At 39.0% G+C, this 19,742-nt stretch overlaps 1 protein-coding gene across 1 annotated transcript; it reads right to left on the bottom strand.

Moving 5' to 3' along the window:
* Nucleotides 1-1,106: 1,106 nt before the first annotated feature.
* arhgef7b (Rho guanine nucleotide exchange factor (GEF) 7b) lies at nt 1,107-19,185 on the bottom strand. The gene is given in 23 exon segments (XM_034217374.1): nt 1,107-2,688; nt 3,088-3,142; nt 3,482-3,578; nt 3,790-3,948; nt 4,441-4,530; nt 4,774-4,867; nt 4,970-5,194; nt 5,294-5,430; nt 5,621-5,699; nt 5,783-5,869; nt 6,015-6,161; nt 6,362-6,421; nt 6,589-6,716; nt 6,719-6,726; nt 8,494-8,616; nt 9,023-9,118; nt 9,492-9,586; nt 11,163-11,254; nt 12,413-12,617; nt 13,147-13,268; nt 13,616-13,700; nt 17,290-17,373; nt 18,793-19,185. Coding segments are annotated over 23 exon segments (2,556 nt in total). The 5' UTR covers nt 18,958-19,185; the 3' UTR covers nt 1,107-2,565.
* Between the last annotated feature and the right edge of the window lie 557 nt (nt 19,186-19,742).

Here is a 19,742-nt window from a genome sequence, read left to right as displayed (position 1 = left end):
TGAAATAAAGTATCTGACTCACATTTGCAGTCTTCCTCTTTCATGGGGATGTCGAAACTGCACTTGCTTCTTTGAAAGTCATTTTGTTTGTGTTGACATAAGTATTGTTGTTGTTCTTTGAAAGGTTGTTTGTAGACAAGTCATCGTCCCTTTCCCTTGCTGCTAGCTTAGCACGTTAGCTGCATTCGCCACACAGGTTAAACTGAAACTAGCACACTTTACTCTAACTAAAAACTAATGGTTGTTTAATTTAACTAACTTTTCCGAAGTTTGTGGTTTGATAGGCTTTTTAAAATGTTTCTTTGTTTCTTCTCCAGCGACGTGTCGAAGTGGCCTTACAGACGGGTTGTTCCTCACGTGCTAATTAACTGTTTCTTAATTAACAACAACGATTTGCACCTGGTGTGTATTTCGATAGGGTGTAATGCCCCCGTTTGACACGCGCTGTTTCACTCGTTTGAGGGAATCTGGCAAAAGAAAAAGACAAGTTTAAAAGTCAAATGCAATTATTACATTAAAAACAATGTTTGTTTTGTTTTGTTTCTTATTTTTTCCAGATTTGTGGATTTTTATGTAGTTATTTTATGTATTTAAGTGTTTATTTTGTAATTAATGCTTTATTTGTTATCAAAATAATTTCTTAAAATGCAATTAAAATGATATTTTATTTAAATACCTCAATGGATTATCTTAAAAGGAAGACAATAATGGGAATAGGGTTAAACATTAAACTAAATATTCATGAAACTTCCTTGGTTTATTACTTACATTTTCTGTATACCAGGTTTTCTGAAATATTAACTTCATGTATGCAAATGAGGCTTGATGTTATTAAATAAGTGGATATTACAGACATTTTCAGCACAGAAATGTACTAGTTTGAAATGTTGTTTCATTTTGTTGTCATATTAAAGTACAAGGAATTTGGATATACTTGTATCACTCAAACACAAATAAATGCAGGCTATATTACATGTACAGTAAAACCCTTCAGAATATATGTATTGTGTGGTCAGTACTACCGAAGTGTAGATTTGAAAAAGAAATCAACATGAAACTCACCCAGTTGCGTACTAACATAAACTAAATGATTGACCTGCATGATAAAAGATTCTTCGGGATTTGATTCCACATTTTATTCACAGACAAATGGGCAAAATAAATAGACAGGGGTGATTCTTCTCATTGTAACTACTGCTATATCCTTCATCACCATCACATTTAAACACACTTCAGTCACTTTCAGTTAAATACATAAGTTAATAATTGACATACTGTATTACATAGCTTGCATACGTGTTGTTTCTTATTTAATCAACATTTCCAGGTGACATTTAAAGCCTTATAAATATTTAAAGCAAAGAAAATGTTTTTCTCCACAAGGCAGGTCTCCTGACGTTACAGCGTGATCAACAAGGTCCAGTAGAAAATAAGTAGTGTTACAAATCAAAACCAGGCGATAAGAGTAAAAACACAATCACAAATATAAAAAAATCATTCTAGTCAGTTTCATATTGACATCATAAAAATCAAGAACATTTTCCAGTGTTGTATTGCTTGGACTTCGGTCTTGAAGCAGAGAGAGAAACGAGCCGACTCTCCGTTTGTTTCACAGATAAACTTAAAATTAACTTTGATTGTTTCTGTCTTACAAGGCTCTCTTTTCCTACGCAGATACATACCTCAGAATTACTTCAGTGCAGTACTTGATTGTTACTTTCTGATCATCATTATATAGACGTCCACAGTAGGTCCATACGTTTCGAACAAGTTAAACACATTTTAAACCCAAAGTCCTGACTTCTTTTACACGTAAAACATATTCCAAGAAGTGGAAGAACAGCAGAATAACAGATCCTGTGTCCATGTCACTGGGTTTAAAAACTTAGTAAAATACAAACCTTAAAAATAACAACACCAGGAATGTGCATATCCAGTGAAGCAATGCAGTGGATCCCTAAAATATAATAGTAGTCGGTTGCAAAAAGCATAATTTTAACAACAATAAAAAAACCTTAATCTCATCCTGTCAGTTACAGGTGCTGGTAAATGTAGTTTTATTTTAAAATGTAGTACCCCCCTACGATGTTTAATTAATATAACAAAGAAACCAGCTTTATAGTTAGTCAGAATCAAGAGCATATATCATAAAACATTTTAAATTGAAATGAAATCGCTGCCAATGAAATGAGGAGTGTGGTTTTAATCTGTGAAATGAATAAACCCACGTAGCGTTATTATACTGTTCTGGGTATGGTGAAATGTCCGACTTAATATCAAATCAGCACAAGAGGAATTCAAGATAAATACACAAGTAGATAATAAAAAGGTTTGTTTGTCAGTGCTCCAAAAAAGGCTGTTTAAAAAGAGTGGGACAGGAAGTGATGTCATCGTGCCTACCAGCTAATTTGGCTTCACAGCTTTACGGTCAGTGAGGATGGCTTTGCTGATTTTTCTGGCAGACTTTTTCCTCTCTTGGTCCACAGTTTGGTACAAAGGTCACTGTGAAGGTCAGAGGAAGAGGGAACAGGTTTTAAGGAAAGGTCATTTTAGAGTCTGTGACGATCAGAGGTTCGTCTCGTCCCAGGTCGGGTCGTCCATGCTCTTCAGGACTCTCCGCACGACTTTCTCCAGCTCCTTCCTCGCTCGCTGCTCCTCCTCCAGCGTCCTCTTCATCCTCTTGTTGTCCTGCAGGAGGGAGACAGAAAATGAGTAAATATTTAAGGCTATTTCTTTGGCATCAATAGTAACTTTTAGCATCTATTTATGAACACACAGTTAAATCCAAATGTTTGTAGTTTTGTATATTTAAATGTTGAAGTCTGTCAAGTGTGTAAATATGTACAATGACATTTAATTTGATTATTGCAGTGCATTATCATTGCTGCTACCTCTGCTAGTGTCTATTTGTATTACTGCAGTGAGAGATGCATTTTCCTAAACACCTCGTGGGATCACCTTTAAATAAAACCTTTTATGCATACTTGGACCTAGTTTGAACCTTATAAAAAGAGACAATTGAACAGTAAATGGATAATAATGAGGGTTAGTATAGTAATACATGTTTTTAAAAAGCTGCAGACTCACCTGTTTGAGTCCCTGGACCTCGTCTTTCAGGCTGTACACCGTGTCCACCAGACTCCTGCAGGAACACAACAAGCTTTACTTTAACATATTCAAAACAATGTTTGTGTCTCTGTGGCTTTCTCATATATTGTGTGTGTGTAATTTGTCTTCTGACACTTGGTCACTGGTACATGCTATGAATGCCGACAGGTTTTATTTGATATCTGGTATACTGTTGTAATCAGATTTATGTTTTCAGTATCCACTATTTTCCATATTTGTGTTTTTGCATCCTTTTTTGATTCTGCAGCAGTTCTTTGTCGCTCAAGGGGATGCTTTTAAAGCCCACCATATCTATGTTAGCAAACAGTAAGTATGTTGTGCATAAAAACACAGCTTCATCCCTAGTTCTCACCTCTCCTCCACCACAGTTTGTCCGTTGCTCCTGGTCTCCTCCACTATAATCTTCTCTTCCTCCGGGAACAACATGTGTACATCCTTCTTGCTGGACCCTGATTGAACATTGACAGGGTAAGTTATTAAAACACATACACAAAAACATAAACTCTACTATGGGATATTTGCTTGATGAAGCTACTGTATACTCTTGAGGATGCACACAGGTTCAAACACAAAGACACGAACACACAGCAGGTGAAAGGTTGGGGAAGATCTATAGTAGTTTGTCAGCATGTCAGTGGTTTTGCGACACCGATATCTTACGAGAAAATGAGGCAGTCCTGTAACTATGGGCGTTCCAGAGACTGTCATAATCCGAGTCCTCTGATTGGTCAGAACAAGGCGGGTTGCCGGGGATACCAGCGACGGTGAGGCTGGTGTCCGCGAGCACATGGTTGTGCATGAGGTCAGTCCCTTGCCAGGCTGTACCACAACGTAACCAGCGAAGGATGGGGTTGGAACAAACCAAATGTCATGTTGGGGGGATAAGGGGAGGAGGATAAACCATATTGGATAAAGGAGAGGGTTTGGGGTAAACCAAATGCAACCACAAATGAAAGGAGAACGGATTATAGGGGATGAAGGATTTAAAAACAATAGTTTCAGAAATAAAGAAAAACAAAAAACAAACGGATATGGAGGAAGTAATTAGGTCAGGTAATCAGAGGAAGGGAAGACATAAGAAGAGAGGAGAGAGAAAACATTGTTAGAGCTGACAGAAGAGAACAAACGGTGGTTAGCAATCAAACAGATAGCAGTGTGAGAGTATGCCGGTGTGGTGTGTGTGTGTGTGTGTGTGTGTGTGTGTGTGTGTGTGTGTGTGTGTGTGTGTGTGTGTGTGTGTGTGTGTGTGTGTGTGTGTGTGTGTGTGGTGTGTGTGTGTGTGTGTGTGTGTGTGTGTGTGTGTGTGCTCACTGGAGTTGAGAGTGGCTCGTGTCTTGGCGCTGGTGCAGTAAGCTTCGATGACCTTCAGGATCTGAGCGTCCTCCTCTAGAGCTGCTGTACCTGAGAGAGAGAAGGACAGGTGAGACGATGGAGAAAAGACAGTGTTAGTGTTCCTTAAATACTCCATACACAGCTGTAACTGTAACAACTCAACAGGGAGGAATATATTAAGGATGTTTTGTGGATTCTCTCAAGGTAACACAAAGCCTGTGTAGACGGCAGTAGTGTAAACCTATCATGTTGCACCCAGAAACATTTTTTTTCCATTGTGAGAATTTAGTATTTATTCCGTTGCATACTCACTTTTTCTGACAGTAAAGTCCTCCTCTGAAGGTTTCCTCTCCGGCTTCCTCTTAGGGAGCAGCTTCTTCATGTTCTTAGGACTCTTACTCATATCCTACAAACAAAAACACAGACAAATGTAACACAAAAGGACCCAGAGATGTATAAATATTCCGACTTTTAACAACACATTTGTATATACGCCAGTGTACAGCACCTCCTTGGAGCAGAGAGCAGCTGAGGGTCTGAGTGGAGGAGCAGGGCGGAGGCAGCTCAGGCTCCAGGGTTTAGGGGTACTCGGCGGCTCCAGGGGCCCCCACATCGGGCTGCTGTTGAGGTTCATCCCAAATGAAGGGGTATGGGGAAGGGTGTGGTAGTTGTGTCCGACGCTTCCTCCACGAGACTCCGAGTGTCTGGAGGGAGTGGCGGGAAGAGAGGGCAGCTGGGAGATGAAATGGAGAGGTTATAGAATATAGGAACATATGGCACGTTGGTGTTAATTTACAACTGTTGTGAAAAGATACTGTTAATGTAGACTCACTGTGTGACAGACGGACTGATGCTTGAGCGAGTTAGTGTGTGAGGCAGGAGTGTGTGTGTGTTTGGTGAGGAGGTCCAGCCAGTCCTGAAGTTCACGCTGAGTGTTACACGCCACCTGCATCCGATCACCCTGAGCACCTGAACAATAATAACACATAAAAACAAATGTTAAAATGTACAGACAAACAGGCAGTGGTCATAAGTGAAAACACGCTCAAATTAGACTGATCTTGTCTTATCCCGTTTGTCTCAAAAGACTGTATTTTGCTTGAATATTGAACTGGTCTAAAGTCTTAGGTGCATGAGCAGAATGAGAGAAAGGGCTGACCGGAGATTTCAAAAGCATTCTTCAGGTTTTCTCCGTCTTCTATTCTGGAGATGAGCATCCCTGACAGTGACATCTTCCCCTATAGAAACACACAATGTGTTAAACCACATGTTGTATGCTTTTAGACATCATTAAGGTTAAATCAGATGTGCTGTTACGTACCTGGAAGATGAATCCACTCATCCTGAGGCTGGCAGAGAGCACGAGCAGAGTGTGAGGAAAGAGGACAAGGTAGCGTTCGTTTGACTCCTGGAAAGCAAAACAAAAATACCTTTGAACTGTGTTTTCACGGTCACTTGAACTCAACAGTGGTGTGTGTTCATTATGGGTCTAAATGCAACATCAGGGTAGGGTCACATGACATATGTTTGTGTGAGTAAGTCAGTGTGAGTACCTGGCAGTTCTGCGTGTGGACGGTGCACTGCGACATGTGTTGAACCGGACCCAGAGAACGAATGTCATCACCCTCCCAGTTTCTGATTGGCTCCGTTAAAATCTGCAACTCCAGGTCTTTCTTTTTCCTCACATTCTGGCAGTGAGCCTGAAGACACACACACACACACACACACACACACACACACACACACACACACACACACACACACCGGAAACGAAAGGATATTAATATTGCAAGTGTAAGTAAAGACATATACACATATCCAAACAACTAAACGAATCAGTCACAAGTTAGATCCTTCTAATTATAACTGTATATAATGTGTATGTGTGTCTGGATCGTACCGCAAAGTTTTTAAAGGCAGTTATCGCCGTAATGAGATCAGCTCTGTCAGGGTGTTGATCCTAACACAATGGGGAAAAAACATAGAAACACAATGAAAAGTTAATTTACAAAATCGAGCATTGACATAAAATGCAGGCACGTTCTTGTGGAAGAAACAAATAAACATTGTTTGTTGTTTAATATAAATCTGTTTAAGAATTAAAGACACATCAGTGGTTTCGCTAACCTCCATGTGTCGGTCCAGTTCTTTCAGCAGCGTGGGGTATCTCTCCAGTCTGGTGAAGGGTTTACTCAGGTTAGTGGTCAGGGTCAGGATCCCTGGAGAGGACGCCCCCTTCGACTCCATGTATTCCCCAGATCCTCACTGTGATGCACACACACACACACACACACACACACACACACACACACACACACACACACACACACACACACACACACACACACACACACACACACACACACACACACACACACACACACACACACACACACACACACACACACACACAGTCAGAGATGGCAAAAGTGCACACCTCCTTTACTCAAGTAGAAGTACAGATACTCGTGTTTAAAAATACTGACTAAACTTCTTTACTCAAGTAAAAGTAAAGAGGCTTTGAAATGTACTTCAGTAAAAAGTACCCATAACTAGCAGCTGTTTTAAAGAGTACCTGACCTCCCTTTATATTAATAGAACAATAATGTCATTGTTAGCTAATGAATGTTTCCATGCTGAACAACGGCAACATGACAACGTTTCCATTGGTCCCTCTTCTTTAGAGAAGACCAGGAAATGATGGATACACGGATCGTGTTCAAATCAATAGGCACGCAATGACTCTAAAGAATAATGATCACGCATCAAACACACATTCAGACTAAAGAAACCAGCTGTTTGGGAAATGAGAGAAGTAGAAAGTACAGGTATTTGTGTTCAACATGTAAGAAGTAGAAAGTACAGGTATTTGAGTTCAACATGTAAGAAGTAGAAAGTACAGGTATTTGTGTTCAACATGTAAGAAGTAGAAAGTACAGGTATTTGAGTTCAACATGTAAGAAGTAGAAAGTACAGGTATTTGTGTTCAACATGTGAGAAGTAGAAAGTACAGGTATTTGTGTTCAATATGTGAGAAGTAGAAAGTACAGGTATTTGTGTTCAACATGTAAGAAGTAGAAAGTACAGGTATTTGTGTTCAACATGTAAGAAGTAGAAAGTACAGGTATTTGAGTTCAACATGTAAGAAGTAGAAAGTACAGGTATTGTGTTCAACATGTGAGAAGTAGAAAGTACAGGTATTTGTGTTCAATATGTGAGAAGTAGAAAGTACAGGTATTTGTGTTCAATATGTGAGAAGTAGAAAGTACAGGTATTTGTGTTCAACATGTAAGAAGTAGAAAGTACAGGTATTTGTGTTCAACATGTAAGAAGTAGAAAGTACAGGTATTTGAGTTCAACATGTAAGAAGTAGAAAGTACAGGTATTTGTGTTCAACATGTGAGAAGTAGAAAGTACAGGTATTTGGGTTCAACATGTAAGAAGTAGAAAGTACAGGTAGTTGGGTTCAACATGTAAGAAGTAGAAAGTACAGGTATTTGAGTTCAACATGTAAGAAGTAGAAAGTACAGGTATTTGGGTTCAACATGTAAGAAGTAGAAAGTACAGGTATTTGAGTTCAACATGTAAGAAGTAGAAAGTACAGGTATTTGTGTTCAACATGTAAGAAGTAGAAAGTACAGGTATTTGTGTTCAACATGTAAGAAGTAGAAAGTACAGGTATTTGAGTTCAACATGTAAGAAGTAGAAAGTACAGGTATTTGTGTTCAACATGTAAGAAGTAGAAAGTACAGGTATTTGTGTTCAACATATAAGAAGAAGAAAGTACAGGTATTTGTGTTCAACATGTAAGAAGTAGAAAGTACAGGTATTTGTGTTCAACATGTAAGAAGTAGAAAGTACAGGTATTTGTGTTCAACATATAAGAAGTAGAAAGTACAGGTATTTGAGTTCAACATGTAAGAAGTAGAAAGTACAGGTATTTGTGTTCAACATGTAAGAAGTAGAAAGTAAACAGTAAATACAAAACACAAGAAGAAATGCATGCACCCCTGAGTGTATCTCTGAGTGTACCTGTGCTGAGTGAGGACACTGACAGCAGACGGGTGGTTGGAGCAGTAAGCCACATAAATGATCTTCATCTGGGGCATCATGTTCAGGAAGAAGCCCCCGATCCTCTGCTGGTTCTCCGGGAGTCTAAACACACACATGTCATGTTCAAATGAATAAGAACTGCCCCTGATGAACAGATGATAATTATGAGGTGACACTCATAATTCAAAATATGTGTTATACTTAATTTAATACTGAGCAAACGTCATATACATTAGACAGAAAGGGCTCAGACAATCACGTTGTTACTTCAGTCTACCACCAGATGTCTCTGTAGCTTTAATAACTGCAATATTAGGTTGAGACGAAGCTGGAGGATGCATTGTGTTGAGTAAAACAGCATGCTAGTGTTTTACATACTTGAAACTAAACAACACCACTCTGAAACTGATAGAAATCCCAATAAATACAATACAATTATTGGCCAGATATCATATTTTGACTCATTTGAGTAGCATCTATATCAGAAAGTAGATGGGGGACCACTGACTTGGTATGGTCCTCTAAGGACTGAACCAACATCTGCTGGAAGGTAGAGATCTCCTCCAGATTTCCATGAATGTGACTGATGTCAAGACTGCTGAGTCTGCAGAGGAGAGGAGAGATGAGTCAGTCATTATTTAATATACAGAATATTGTATAAAAACAGTGAAACCCAGGCTCATCAATTCATGACGATCTCTGACATTTGTAATAAAAGGCTGGTATAAATAACTTACTATGTTTGCAAAGCAATATATATGGATATAGTCCAGTTATTCCAAAGCAGTGTGATGTTTACACAATAGGATGCTGTGGTGCTGTATATAACATCCAGTATGCATAAAATATACAGTATGTGCGTGTTCTTATATACGGTTAATTTGACGTATTAAAATAGTGTTGCTGGCGTGTGCACGGCTTCCTTTAAGATCTCAGTCTGTTGAATAAAACAATAACAAGGGTCAAAATAACTGTACTTGTCTGTGGGGTGAAGGGATCGCAGGTATGAACCCAGGAGACTCTGCAGCTCCCGCGAATATTCAGTCTCTGCTTCCAGGATGTTCTGGAGGACCTGACAGAGACACAGATACACAAAAACAGAGATACTATTACATTAAATACAGTAAGTAATATACTGAATAAGTAAGGGAAAGATATATGATAGCAGTTTCAAAATGAAATCTCAATACAGTGTGCTTTTAGCCATAGAAATCCCATCAAATATATCTAATAGATACAACATTTGTTTTTTGTGCAGCAGATATGACTTCAAGCCCTTTTGGAAATCTGTGCGGATCACGTTTCATTACTTCCTAACGTCTAATAAACCAGACAATTCATATTATTAGTTAAGAAAATAATTGGTTGATAAAGGACTGGTTGCAACCGAGTACAACAAGAGCAAATAGATCACTGCAGACAACGAAATAACCCATTACATTGAAAATACATGATTCAAATGTAATATTTCCCTCAAATGATCCTTTTTAGTTTTCATTACAGCTGAATATATTCATCTTTTAGAGTATTAAGGCCAAGTGGGAAAACAAACCTGTTTTACTCATCTTTTGCTGCTTATTTCAATAAAATGTGGGTTCTTTCCAGCTAGGGCAAAATAAAAACTGTCCACTTGTAAATAGAGGATGTATTTCGTAATAAGCTAATGGAGAGATATCAGACCCTATGGGACATGTAACACTGGCTTGAGTAGCCTTTAATGGGTCTGACTTCTCGGGGTAAATCTCTCCACAACATCACAACCTCTGAGGAATGAGGCTTCGGGTAATTCATTGTTGCATGTTCCTGAGGTCTGCAAGTAATACAATTATGATAAAGCAGGTCAAATTAATTGATATAAATCCCTTTTTTGTGTGTGTAAAAGAAGTAGAGGATGCTAGTAAATGCATCGGGAATGAGAACACCAGCTAGCTGCACAAATGCACTCAAATAAAAAGGCCTAAAACGTGCATTATACCCATTTCTGTTCTGTCCATGAGCAGAAAGACAGGCAGGTTTTTATTTATATCTTCTTTTGCTGAATTTCTGTCTGGGAACAGCTTTGACTGCAGGCAGTGTCTGTGAGGAAGAGGCTCGGGTACCATAACCACAGATGGACTGTCTAAAGAGCCTATCGCTGCTTCTTGCATTATTAAAAACACACACACACACACACACACACACACACACACACACACAGGCAGGAGCCAACCCTGAGGCAAGGCTGTCCCAGAAACCAGTGGGCTGGAAGAAATAACCTACATTTCGTCTTTCGCTGCAGCCTCACATGCAGCCTCCACACATCATGCATATACAGACAGACACAGACATTAATTACAATGTGCGGATGAAAAATAATTGATTTAATAAAAGCAGACACACGTGCAAGAACTATCCGATAGATATGCTCATTCAGGGAGCGAGAGAACGCTAAAATAGGAGATATTTATATAATTATCTCATTACCCAGAAATCCACATATATCCTGCCTAATTTATATTAAAAAGCATAATTATAGTCCCATCCCTAAGCTATTCTAGTAGAAATTAGATCGGGAATATTGTGTTCTTCTTCCCATGACTGCGAGAACATGTTATACAAGAAAAGGGATATTTTTTGCAGACACACACTTATTAGAGTTTGATGCTCACCACATTGTAGTACGTCTTACTGATGATGGTGGTGTCAAAACCTTTGGGGGGGCTTTTCAGTGTCCCAGACTTTGGCTTTTCTAATGTCTTGTCTATAAAGAGAGAAAGAAGGAGAGAAAACGTCATTTCAACATCCTGGTTATTTCCAACCTTGTAAGGTCTATAATAGCCCATGCTGTCATATCCTTCAGTTCACTATTGTCCTCTGGAGGCATTGCAATTTAAAGCCAGATGAATAACGATTGTTTGTTGGGTAATAGGAGGTATAATGTACTCGTATCTGATTGACCAGAAAAAGGTTTCTTTGCTTAGCTTTCCTTATGATTGTTAGCCTGATCTTGGTTTTGGATCAGAAACAAAGGAAGGTCTAATGACTGCAATAAAGCTTCTTTTGTCTATGTCTCATAATAATGATTTATGTCAGTAAACCAAGACAAAAGCCACGTGCAGACCTCCAATTAAACAATGTCTGCTTCACAAACAACCATCATGAGTTTACTCTCTCACATATACAGATGTTTTCTACTACATATGCATTCAGTGTGCTGTAATCATGGTCCTTGCTTTAAGTCAGGAAGTTCCTTTCTATACAGCGGCTCTGGCTCTTCCTGTCTTTGTCTCGCTTCCTTCCTCTTGTCCTGCCTTCCCTCCTCAGAAAAGCAACACAATCAAACCACCACGATGTCTCTTACAAGCACAGCTTTACAGCCTCATGAACTCAACAGTGCTTAGTCAGAAATGCAGATTCAATATGTTTCTTAAGAGACTTGAATAAGAACATCACCTTGCCGAAAGTGCTCTCTGTTTAGACTTGACAACAAGAAAATACAGAGCAATTAGAAAGGTCGTAAGGTATTGTGAGTAAAGGCAGAACTGTAGTAAGTGTGTTCATTTGTGTGTGTTTGATTTCTTGCACTGCTTTGAGAAAATGTTTCAAATTTAAATCTCATATTAGAAGGTTTGACTAAAATAATTATTTGACGGCAAATGTAATTAAACCTGCAATATAGTGGAGTGGTAATGAGTCTTGAATTAAGAAATAAGTCAGCATTTTAACGCTGGGCTTCTTCCTCTCAAAGTCAATGGTTTTTTAATGTGTTCGCAACTTGTTGTCATAAATGTTGGACCTACTGTATTTGTGAAAAACTGGAAAGAAAAAATGTTAACAAATGGCGTATATGTAAGAACAGCTTCTAGCCACCTCCCTGTAAAAGATGCACATCATGTGAAACAATGAGAGCTGCACCCACCGCCTCCCTTCAGCTCCCGCACATAGTTACTGGGGAACCACCCGGACTGGCCGTTGCAGGACCCTTCCCACCAGCCCCCGTCATCCTGTCGGATCACAGAGACGATGTCGCCCTTGGAGAAGGAGAGCTCGTCCTCATTGGTCTGCTCGAAAGCAAAGCGCGCCTTGAACAGCGAGTGGCCACACCCGCTGCCCTCGGACATGTCCTGAGGGAGAGGAGAGGAATGAAGACTGAGCTGAATGAATCTGTGCTGGATGATGTTGGGAAATACTGAATGTCCTCTTCCAACATGAGAGTAACATGATAACAAAGCTATCCCAACTGTAGCTGTGAACATGACAGGATGTGTGATTACCTAGAAGAGCATCAGGACTGTTTGAGGCAGATGATAGCTATGTGATTAACATGATGATTCAGCCTCTATGGAGATAGACATATGACAAGCTTACTCATTTCTGACGTGGAGCTAATCTGAAGTAAACATTGAATACTGCTTTCTATTCCTCCACCTTGTGACTGTGTAACTCCCTCTCTTGGATATCAGCATGTGAAGGACACTGTTCAGGAACTAGTTGATGCTCTGTATGTGATGACTACTTCCATTCTGGAGAGGATCACAGATACATGGATCCTGAGGTTGAAGCTCAAGCCGGGGACGAGAGATATTTTGCTAACAGATGACGACAACAACATCTCGTGATCTCTCTTCATTCCCCGATGTCATGGTAACTCACCAGGCTGCGGTACTGAGGCTGCAGCGCTTTGGACGAGCGACTCGTGTTCAGAGAGTCGAACGACTTGATCCTCAGGTGAGACGAGAGCGGCACACACTCGCTGTCCTCGGAAACACTCAGATCTGCAAAGAGAGGTTCAATATGAGGGCAAGGTAATCTGTTAGAATATCTTTCAGTAACAATGAACCCTGGTCAGATGATGAAACGAACAATGAACCTAAAGAGCATTTATTAGGGCCTGAGCTTCACAGAGTCGGAGCGAAGACCTACTGAAATCCTTGTGATTATTTTTCTTTTTTTTCTACCAAATGAATTGCATTTTTTAGGGCCTGAGCTGATTTTTCGCACACTTGTCTCCAGGTCTTCTTTAGATAATACTCAGCATACATATTTAAACTTATAAAACACCTTTACATGGAACGTGTGCCTTAAAAAATACACAATATACAGATAAACCCAATGATCTCACCTTCAGTAGCTTTGTTGAGGGCAACCAAGCAGTTTAGGACTTTAGTGAAGTTCTGTCCTTGCAGGAGGTCATTTACCTCAAAAGGCTAGAGGAGAACAAACAAATAAAGAATTCAAATTACGATAGGAAATAGTAATAAAGTAAAGAGGATTTCTTCTCCTCGTCAAAACCCTAATTTCTCTTGTTCTCATTAGGAGTTGCATAATGAAAACAAACATCAGCGTAGAAACTGAAGAAATGCTGTGTTGAGTGGGCGGGGTTACGTCTCTGCTCCAACTGCAGTCTGCAGCGGGATTACTCAACGTCTGAGCTTCCCCTTGTAATCTCCCCATCACACACACACACACACACACACACACACACACACACACACACACACACACACAGCCATAATCAGAATACCTCTGAACCCCCTAATCTTGTGTATAGTACACACTGAGTGGCTTCTACATTCTCAGGGCGTGAAGGTGGAGTCAGCTCTGAAATAACCTCATTAAAAAACTCTATATTGGTGAAAATTAAATGGCTAATGCTGAGAGAAAAAGACTAAGATTGGGTCTGTTTAATCAAATAATGAAACCACACAGTGCTTTAATGGAGTCCTGCTTTTAGGAATGCACTCGGTGTGATTTATGTACACAGGCTGATTAGTAGTCAGCACAGTATGGACTCAAACACACTTTCATCTCTCCGCCGGCATCGCGCCAAATACATTATGAGGCTTTTTATACTGCAGTGTGAATGTCCCAGTGCTAAGGTTGCATTGATACACATAGTTAGTATTTCACCGAAGCTTTTACAGTTATATTATGTATTAATGGGCATGATAAAGACTGCTTGGAAACACATGACAATGACAGTGAGCAATGAGCAATGACAGCTCCTTAAGACGGAGGACATCTCATCTTTTACAGAGCAGTATTCATTCCTAATCAAACATTATGTATCACGATTAGCTGCACTTGGTTGTTTTAAAAGAGAACTGTCTCTATTGGAAAAAGTAAACCCTTATACAACGTTATCAAAAATTAAGCGTTTTTATTAAATGAGAGTTTCAATTTAACATGCCAGCAACAATAAGCCACTAAATTAATGATCTTAATAACACCAATTGCAGGTATGTTTATCTTGCAGATTGTAGTACAAATACTCTCTATCATGCAGCTGTTAACAGCAGACACATCTTAAAAAGAAACGCCTGTGATTGGCTTACCTGAAAACAGGGAGCGCTTGATTTAATGCAGCAGAGATGGCACAAATTAATCAATACCCCCCCCCCCCCCCCCCCCCCCGATTAGGTTTAATTAGCCCAAGAAGCCAGATTAATGATCTGATTAGAGTCAGATCTCAACCACAGAGGCGTGTGTTGTCCATTCTGTAATCCCGCTCTGTTCCTCCTCTGTCTGTCCGGTGAGTGTCTGGAAGAATTACTACGCTGCCGTAATGTCCAGCAACATGGCTGACATGCCTCTAATCAACGTGTTGCATTACGTCACCAACCCTCCTCTCCCCAAATTCATTGACTTCTACTCCACTACAATTCAGGAGAAATTGTGTACTTACTCCACTACATTCATTTAATCCCTTTAGTTGATTTACAGATTTGGATGAATGATGTGAAATATAATCAATCACACTTTAGTTCCACCTGGAGTAAATTCACCAGCTACCCTGCAGTATACAAAGTCCTTCAAACTAGCTGCACCTTTACCAGCTTTGAGAACACTTTCATGATCAATCATTATAAAACATATCATATATATTATTCTGAAATGGACCAATCTGCACAACGACTACTTTTACTGTCGCTACTTTCACTATATTTTGATGAGAATACTTTTGTACTTTTATTTGAGGAACATTTTGAATGCAGGATTGTTTCTACATTCTGGTACTTCTACTTTTACTCAAGTACAAGACCTGAGTACTTCTACTTTTACTCAAGTACAAGACCTGAGTACTTCTACTTTTACTCAAGTACAAGATCTGAGTACTTCTACTTTCACTCTAGTACAATATCTGAGTACTTCTACTTTTACTCAAGTACAAGACCTGAGTACTTCTACTTTTACTCAAGTACAAGATCTGAGTACTTCTACTATTACTCAAGTACAACATCTGAGTACTTCTACTATTACTCAAGTACAAGATCTGAGTACTTCTACTTTTACTCAAGTACAAGATCTGAGTACTTCTACTATTACTCAAGTACAACATCTGAGTACTTCTACTATTACTCAAGTATAAGATCTGAGTACTTCTACTTTTACTCAAGTACAAGATCTGAGTACTTCTACTTTTACTCAAGTACAAGATCTGAGTACTTCTACTTTGACTCAAGTACAAGATCTGAGTAATTCTACTTTTACTCAAGTACAACATCTGAGTACTTCTCCCACCCCTGATTATTATTGACTGGACATACAAATCATTTCCCAAGACTGGAGCAAAACCTTATAATAGATCCACAGCCGGGACTCCCGTGTTGCATGCTTTCCCATAATGATTACATGGCTTTTTCCATGGCGGACGTCAATAGTGTGTGAGTCAGAGAGTGTGTGTGGTGGCATTTTTTACCACACAACTCACCAGCCCTGTCCACACACCCTCTGTGGGGGCAGGATATAACCTGGCTGGAAACACTGTTGTGCAAACACACAGATACATGCACACACCCCATCATGCTTTTGAGCTCTGATTACAATACAGATTGATTTTGGGGTAAACTTGCCAGCACCAATTAAATGAGTATGTTCAACTTTCTGATAAATACGTCTGCCTTGTTTACCAAATGTTAGCTTTGGAATACTTATCAGCTAAATCATGGCACTATTAAATTGTAAAAAGCAAGTTCTGAGTGACCTATTTGAGGAATCACAAGCATGTTTGTCCGCAAGTTGAGCGTAATGAAATAGTACATACTACTTTGTAAAGAGTTGGGTACTGATGCAATGTTTGAAATAATAACAAGTATTTCTCATGACAGCAATGATAACGGAAAATGAGGGAAATAGAAATAGAGCAGTGTACATTTCAAGATAGTTCCCTGACAAAACATCCAACATCGATGTAACGTTTCTGGTTCATTCTGAAACTAGTTTTGTAAGTTGCAAAATCAAGACACAAGCACACATCCTACTACAGTATAGGTTGTGATTCATTAGAACAAAACAGATCTAAATGTGAAGAATTAGTACATGATTTACTACCATTAATCAGTTCCAACTTATAAACCCTAAATAAACGGTGACTTGTGCGAAGGAAGAACCAGAAAACTCCACTGGCTTACATCAGTTTCTCTATTTTTCTAGTATTTACCATTATATCAATGTGGTAGCACTTTGAATGGCTCAAATATGTGAATCTAAAATTCTAATTAACTACACAGAGACACATTATTAGAATACATTGGTTTATTTTCGAGGAATATCCCAAAAATAAATCCTCCTCACATTTATATTTACTCATTAATTACACATTTCCAGGTTGGAAATTTCATCACCTGTTGCTCCTGACGTCCCCAAGAGTAACGTACATAGAAACAAAACACTGAAAAACAGCAGGATACATAACTTTTAAAAGGCTGTATACGTGTGTACGTATGCAGTGTGTTTTCTCGGATTAGTACTGTGTAATTGTGCATTAATTAATACATTATTGACATGTTTACTCACCTCCACTCCGAAAGCCCCGCAGCCTTTAATAAACTCGCTGATGTTTTTCTGACACTCGCTGTCTCCTCTCGGCTCCTGGAAAAACTACACACAAAAAGTGACTAAATTAGCTTTAAATACTCCTACAAATTAATAATAAACATTTAATTAAAGTGTTAAGGTTCCTTCTGAATTAAAACAATCGTATTTCAGGCGTTGCTAGTGCACTTGCCACTTGATGCTCACCAGAATCAAGGTAGCTAAATGTAAGCTGAACTTCCGGTTTCAACTTTCAAATTAAAATGTTAATTGAATGTATTGTTCCTGCTGTGTTGAAAATGTTGTGTATCTGGCCAAATTGAATTAATAAAACAACTCATATATATTTAAACATTGAAATACAATGTGATACTCTCAAAATGAGTGCCAAAGAAAATAGTATAGGTGGCGACTTAGAGAAGCTAAAACGTTTTATGTTTTTATTTTGAAACAAGCAGCTCCTCACTCTGTTTAACTAACACGGAAGATGGATAAGGGATAAACCAAAGCAGGATATGACGTTGACAGGTTCATGGTCCATTGTGTGCGTGTGTGTGTGTGTGTGTGTGTGTGTGTGGTGTGTGTGTGTGGTGTGTGTGTGTGTGTGTGTGTGTGTGTGTGTGTGTGTGTGTGTGTGTGTGTGTGTGTGTGTGTGTGTGTGTGTGTGTGTCTGCAGCATAATATGAGACAATAGCACTAGTACTGTAATTTCTTTGTACAGTAAATTAGGGCTAATTAGTAAGTATAATTAGCCTAGATTTAATAAGTAGTTGTATTCAAGTATTGCAACAATATGTTTTAGTTCCTAGTTTATGCAGGGACCCGAATCCTCTAAGATGTATATATCATATTCAATCCTTATTTTTATTTTTTTGTTTCCTTAAAATGTATATTGGTATATTAAACAATTTGGAAAACAGAAAAAATAGGTCGCGTGTGTGGCCACATGCTGGAGTTATAAGTAATGATACACCAATTTAATATGTAATTTCTCCTCTCTTTTTCCACAACAAACCAGATTTCAAAAATGTTAAAACATATTGGGGATGTTTTATTGCTTATAAACAGACAGTAAATACTCATAATCATAACACTGTTTTGCATCTACTGTTTTCCCCGAGCAGGATGTTCATTATAATTGTGTTTATTCATTAATTATGAATCAGAATCAGAAGCAGGTTTATCACCAGGTAAGTTGACACGTACGAGGAATTTGACTAGGTGTCGTGGTGCATACAAGTAAAACAAACATTTATGAGCTATTTTAAGAACACTATAATAACGTGAAAAAATATAGTAAAATAAAGCAGTATTTACATTGAAATAGAATGGAATACAATATGTGCTGTAAAAAAACAGATATTGTAGATATAGGTTGACATTTCTAATTCATTTATGTTGTTTTCATTATTTCTACGTGTGCTACCCACATGCATGCTTCTGGATAATGTGTTTTTTCCCAGTCTATTCAATGCATGTACTCACTTTGTCCACCGTCCCGGGTCGCAGTCTCTCCAGCAGCCTGCACAGCACCGCTCCATCCTGCAGGGAGGTCTGCAGGAAACCCTCCGGATCAGAGATGCTTTTCTTGGGAGAGTCCAGGACCCCCAGCGTTATGAGCCAGGTCACCGTCTGCTCGGCTGAATTCATGCCTGGAAATAGTCTCTAATGTCAGAAAACAGCAGCAGTGTTATTCCTACTTGTCCGAAATAAGAGAGGATCGGGTCAGCCAGCCCCGCCTAGTCTGCACATTACGGTCAATGCACACTGCGAACACACACTGATGATGCCAAACGGGAAAAAATAAATGTGGAAATGACTATATGATCTCTCTCTCTCTCTGTCTTTCTCTCTCTGAGCGGATGTTGGTATCACCTGCGTGCATGCACAACTGTAGCAGCAGTACCAGAGTAAACAGAGACACTGTGAAACACCACTTCCTTTGATTGTTTTCAAAATAAAAGCTTGTGGACATTTCACTGTTGACTGTCTTTTTAACCAGTTTGTATAATTCATATTGCCTTAAATGTTAAGTGCAATGATAAAGTGTCATGACTGTGAAGCACTTACATACAATATTCAGTTGTTGGTAGTCTAGTGTTTGCATGCATGACTGATCTTTATTAACTTTAGCAGTTTCATATTTCTATGTGAATATATTTGCCCTATTATTTTGAAGACAAAACCATCCAACTTCCGGTTTAACACGTGCTGTTCTGTATGGATTTGACGCAGCTCGTGACAGGACAGTCCATATATGACTAACAGGCTAATTAAACCACTGAAAGACGACGGCACTGTATCTGATAATAAATTATACAATTTTTTTCCAAATAGGTGTAGATTAAATGTATTTCTACATGTATTAGGTCGCTCTATTCCCAGCAAAATGCCATTCAAAAATATCCACATTTAAAATACATGGCTAATTAAGC

This window comes from Gymnodraco acuticeps, unplaced genomic scaffold (genome assembly GCF_902827175.1).
Source record: "Gymnodraco acuticeps unplaced genomic scaffold, fGymAcu1.1, whole genome shotgun sequence".
Lineage (NCBI taxonomy): Eukaryota > Metazoa > Chordata > Actinopteri > Perciformes > Bathydraconidae > Gymnodraco > Gymnodraco acuticeps.
Note: the sequence above shows the minus strand (reverse complement) of the source record. Positions and strands in the feature narration are given on the sequence as shown.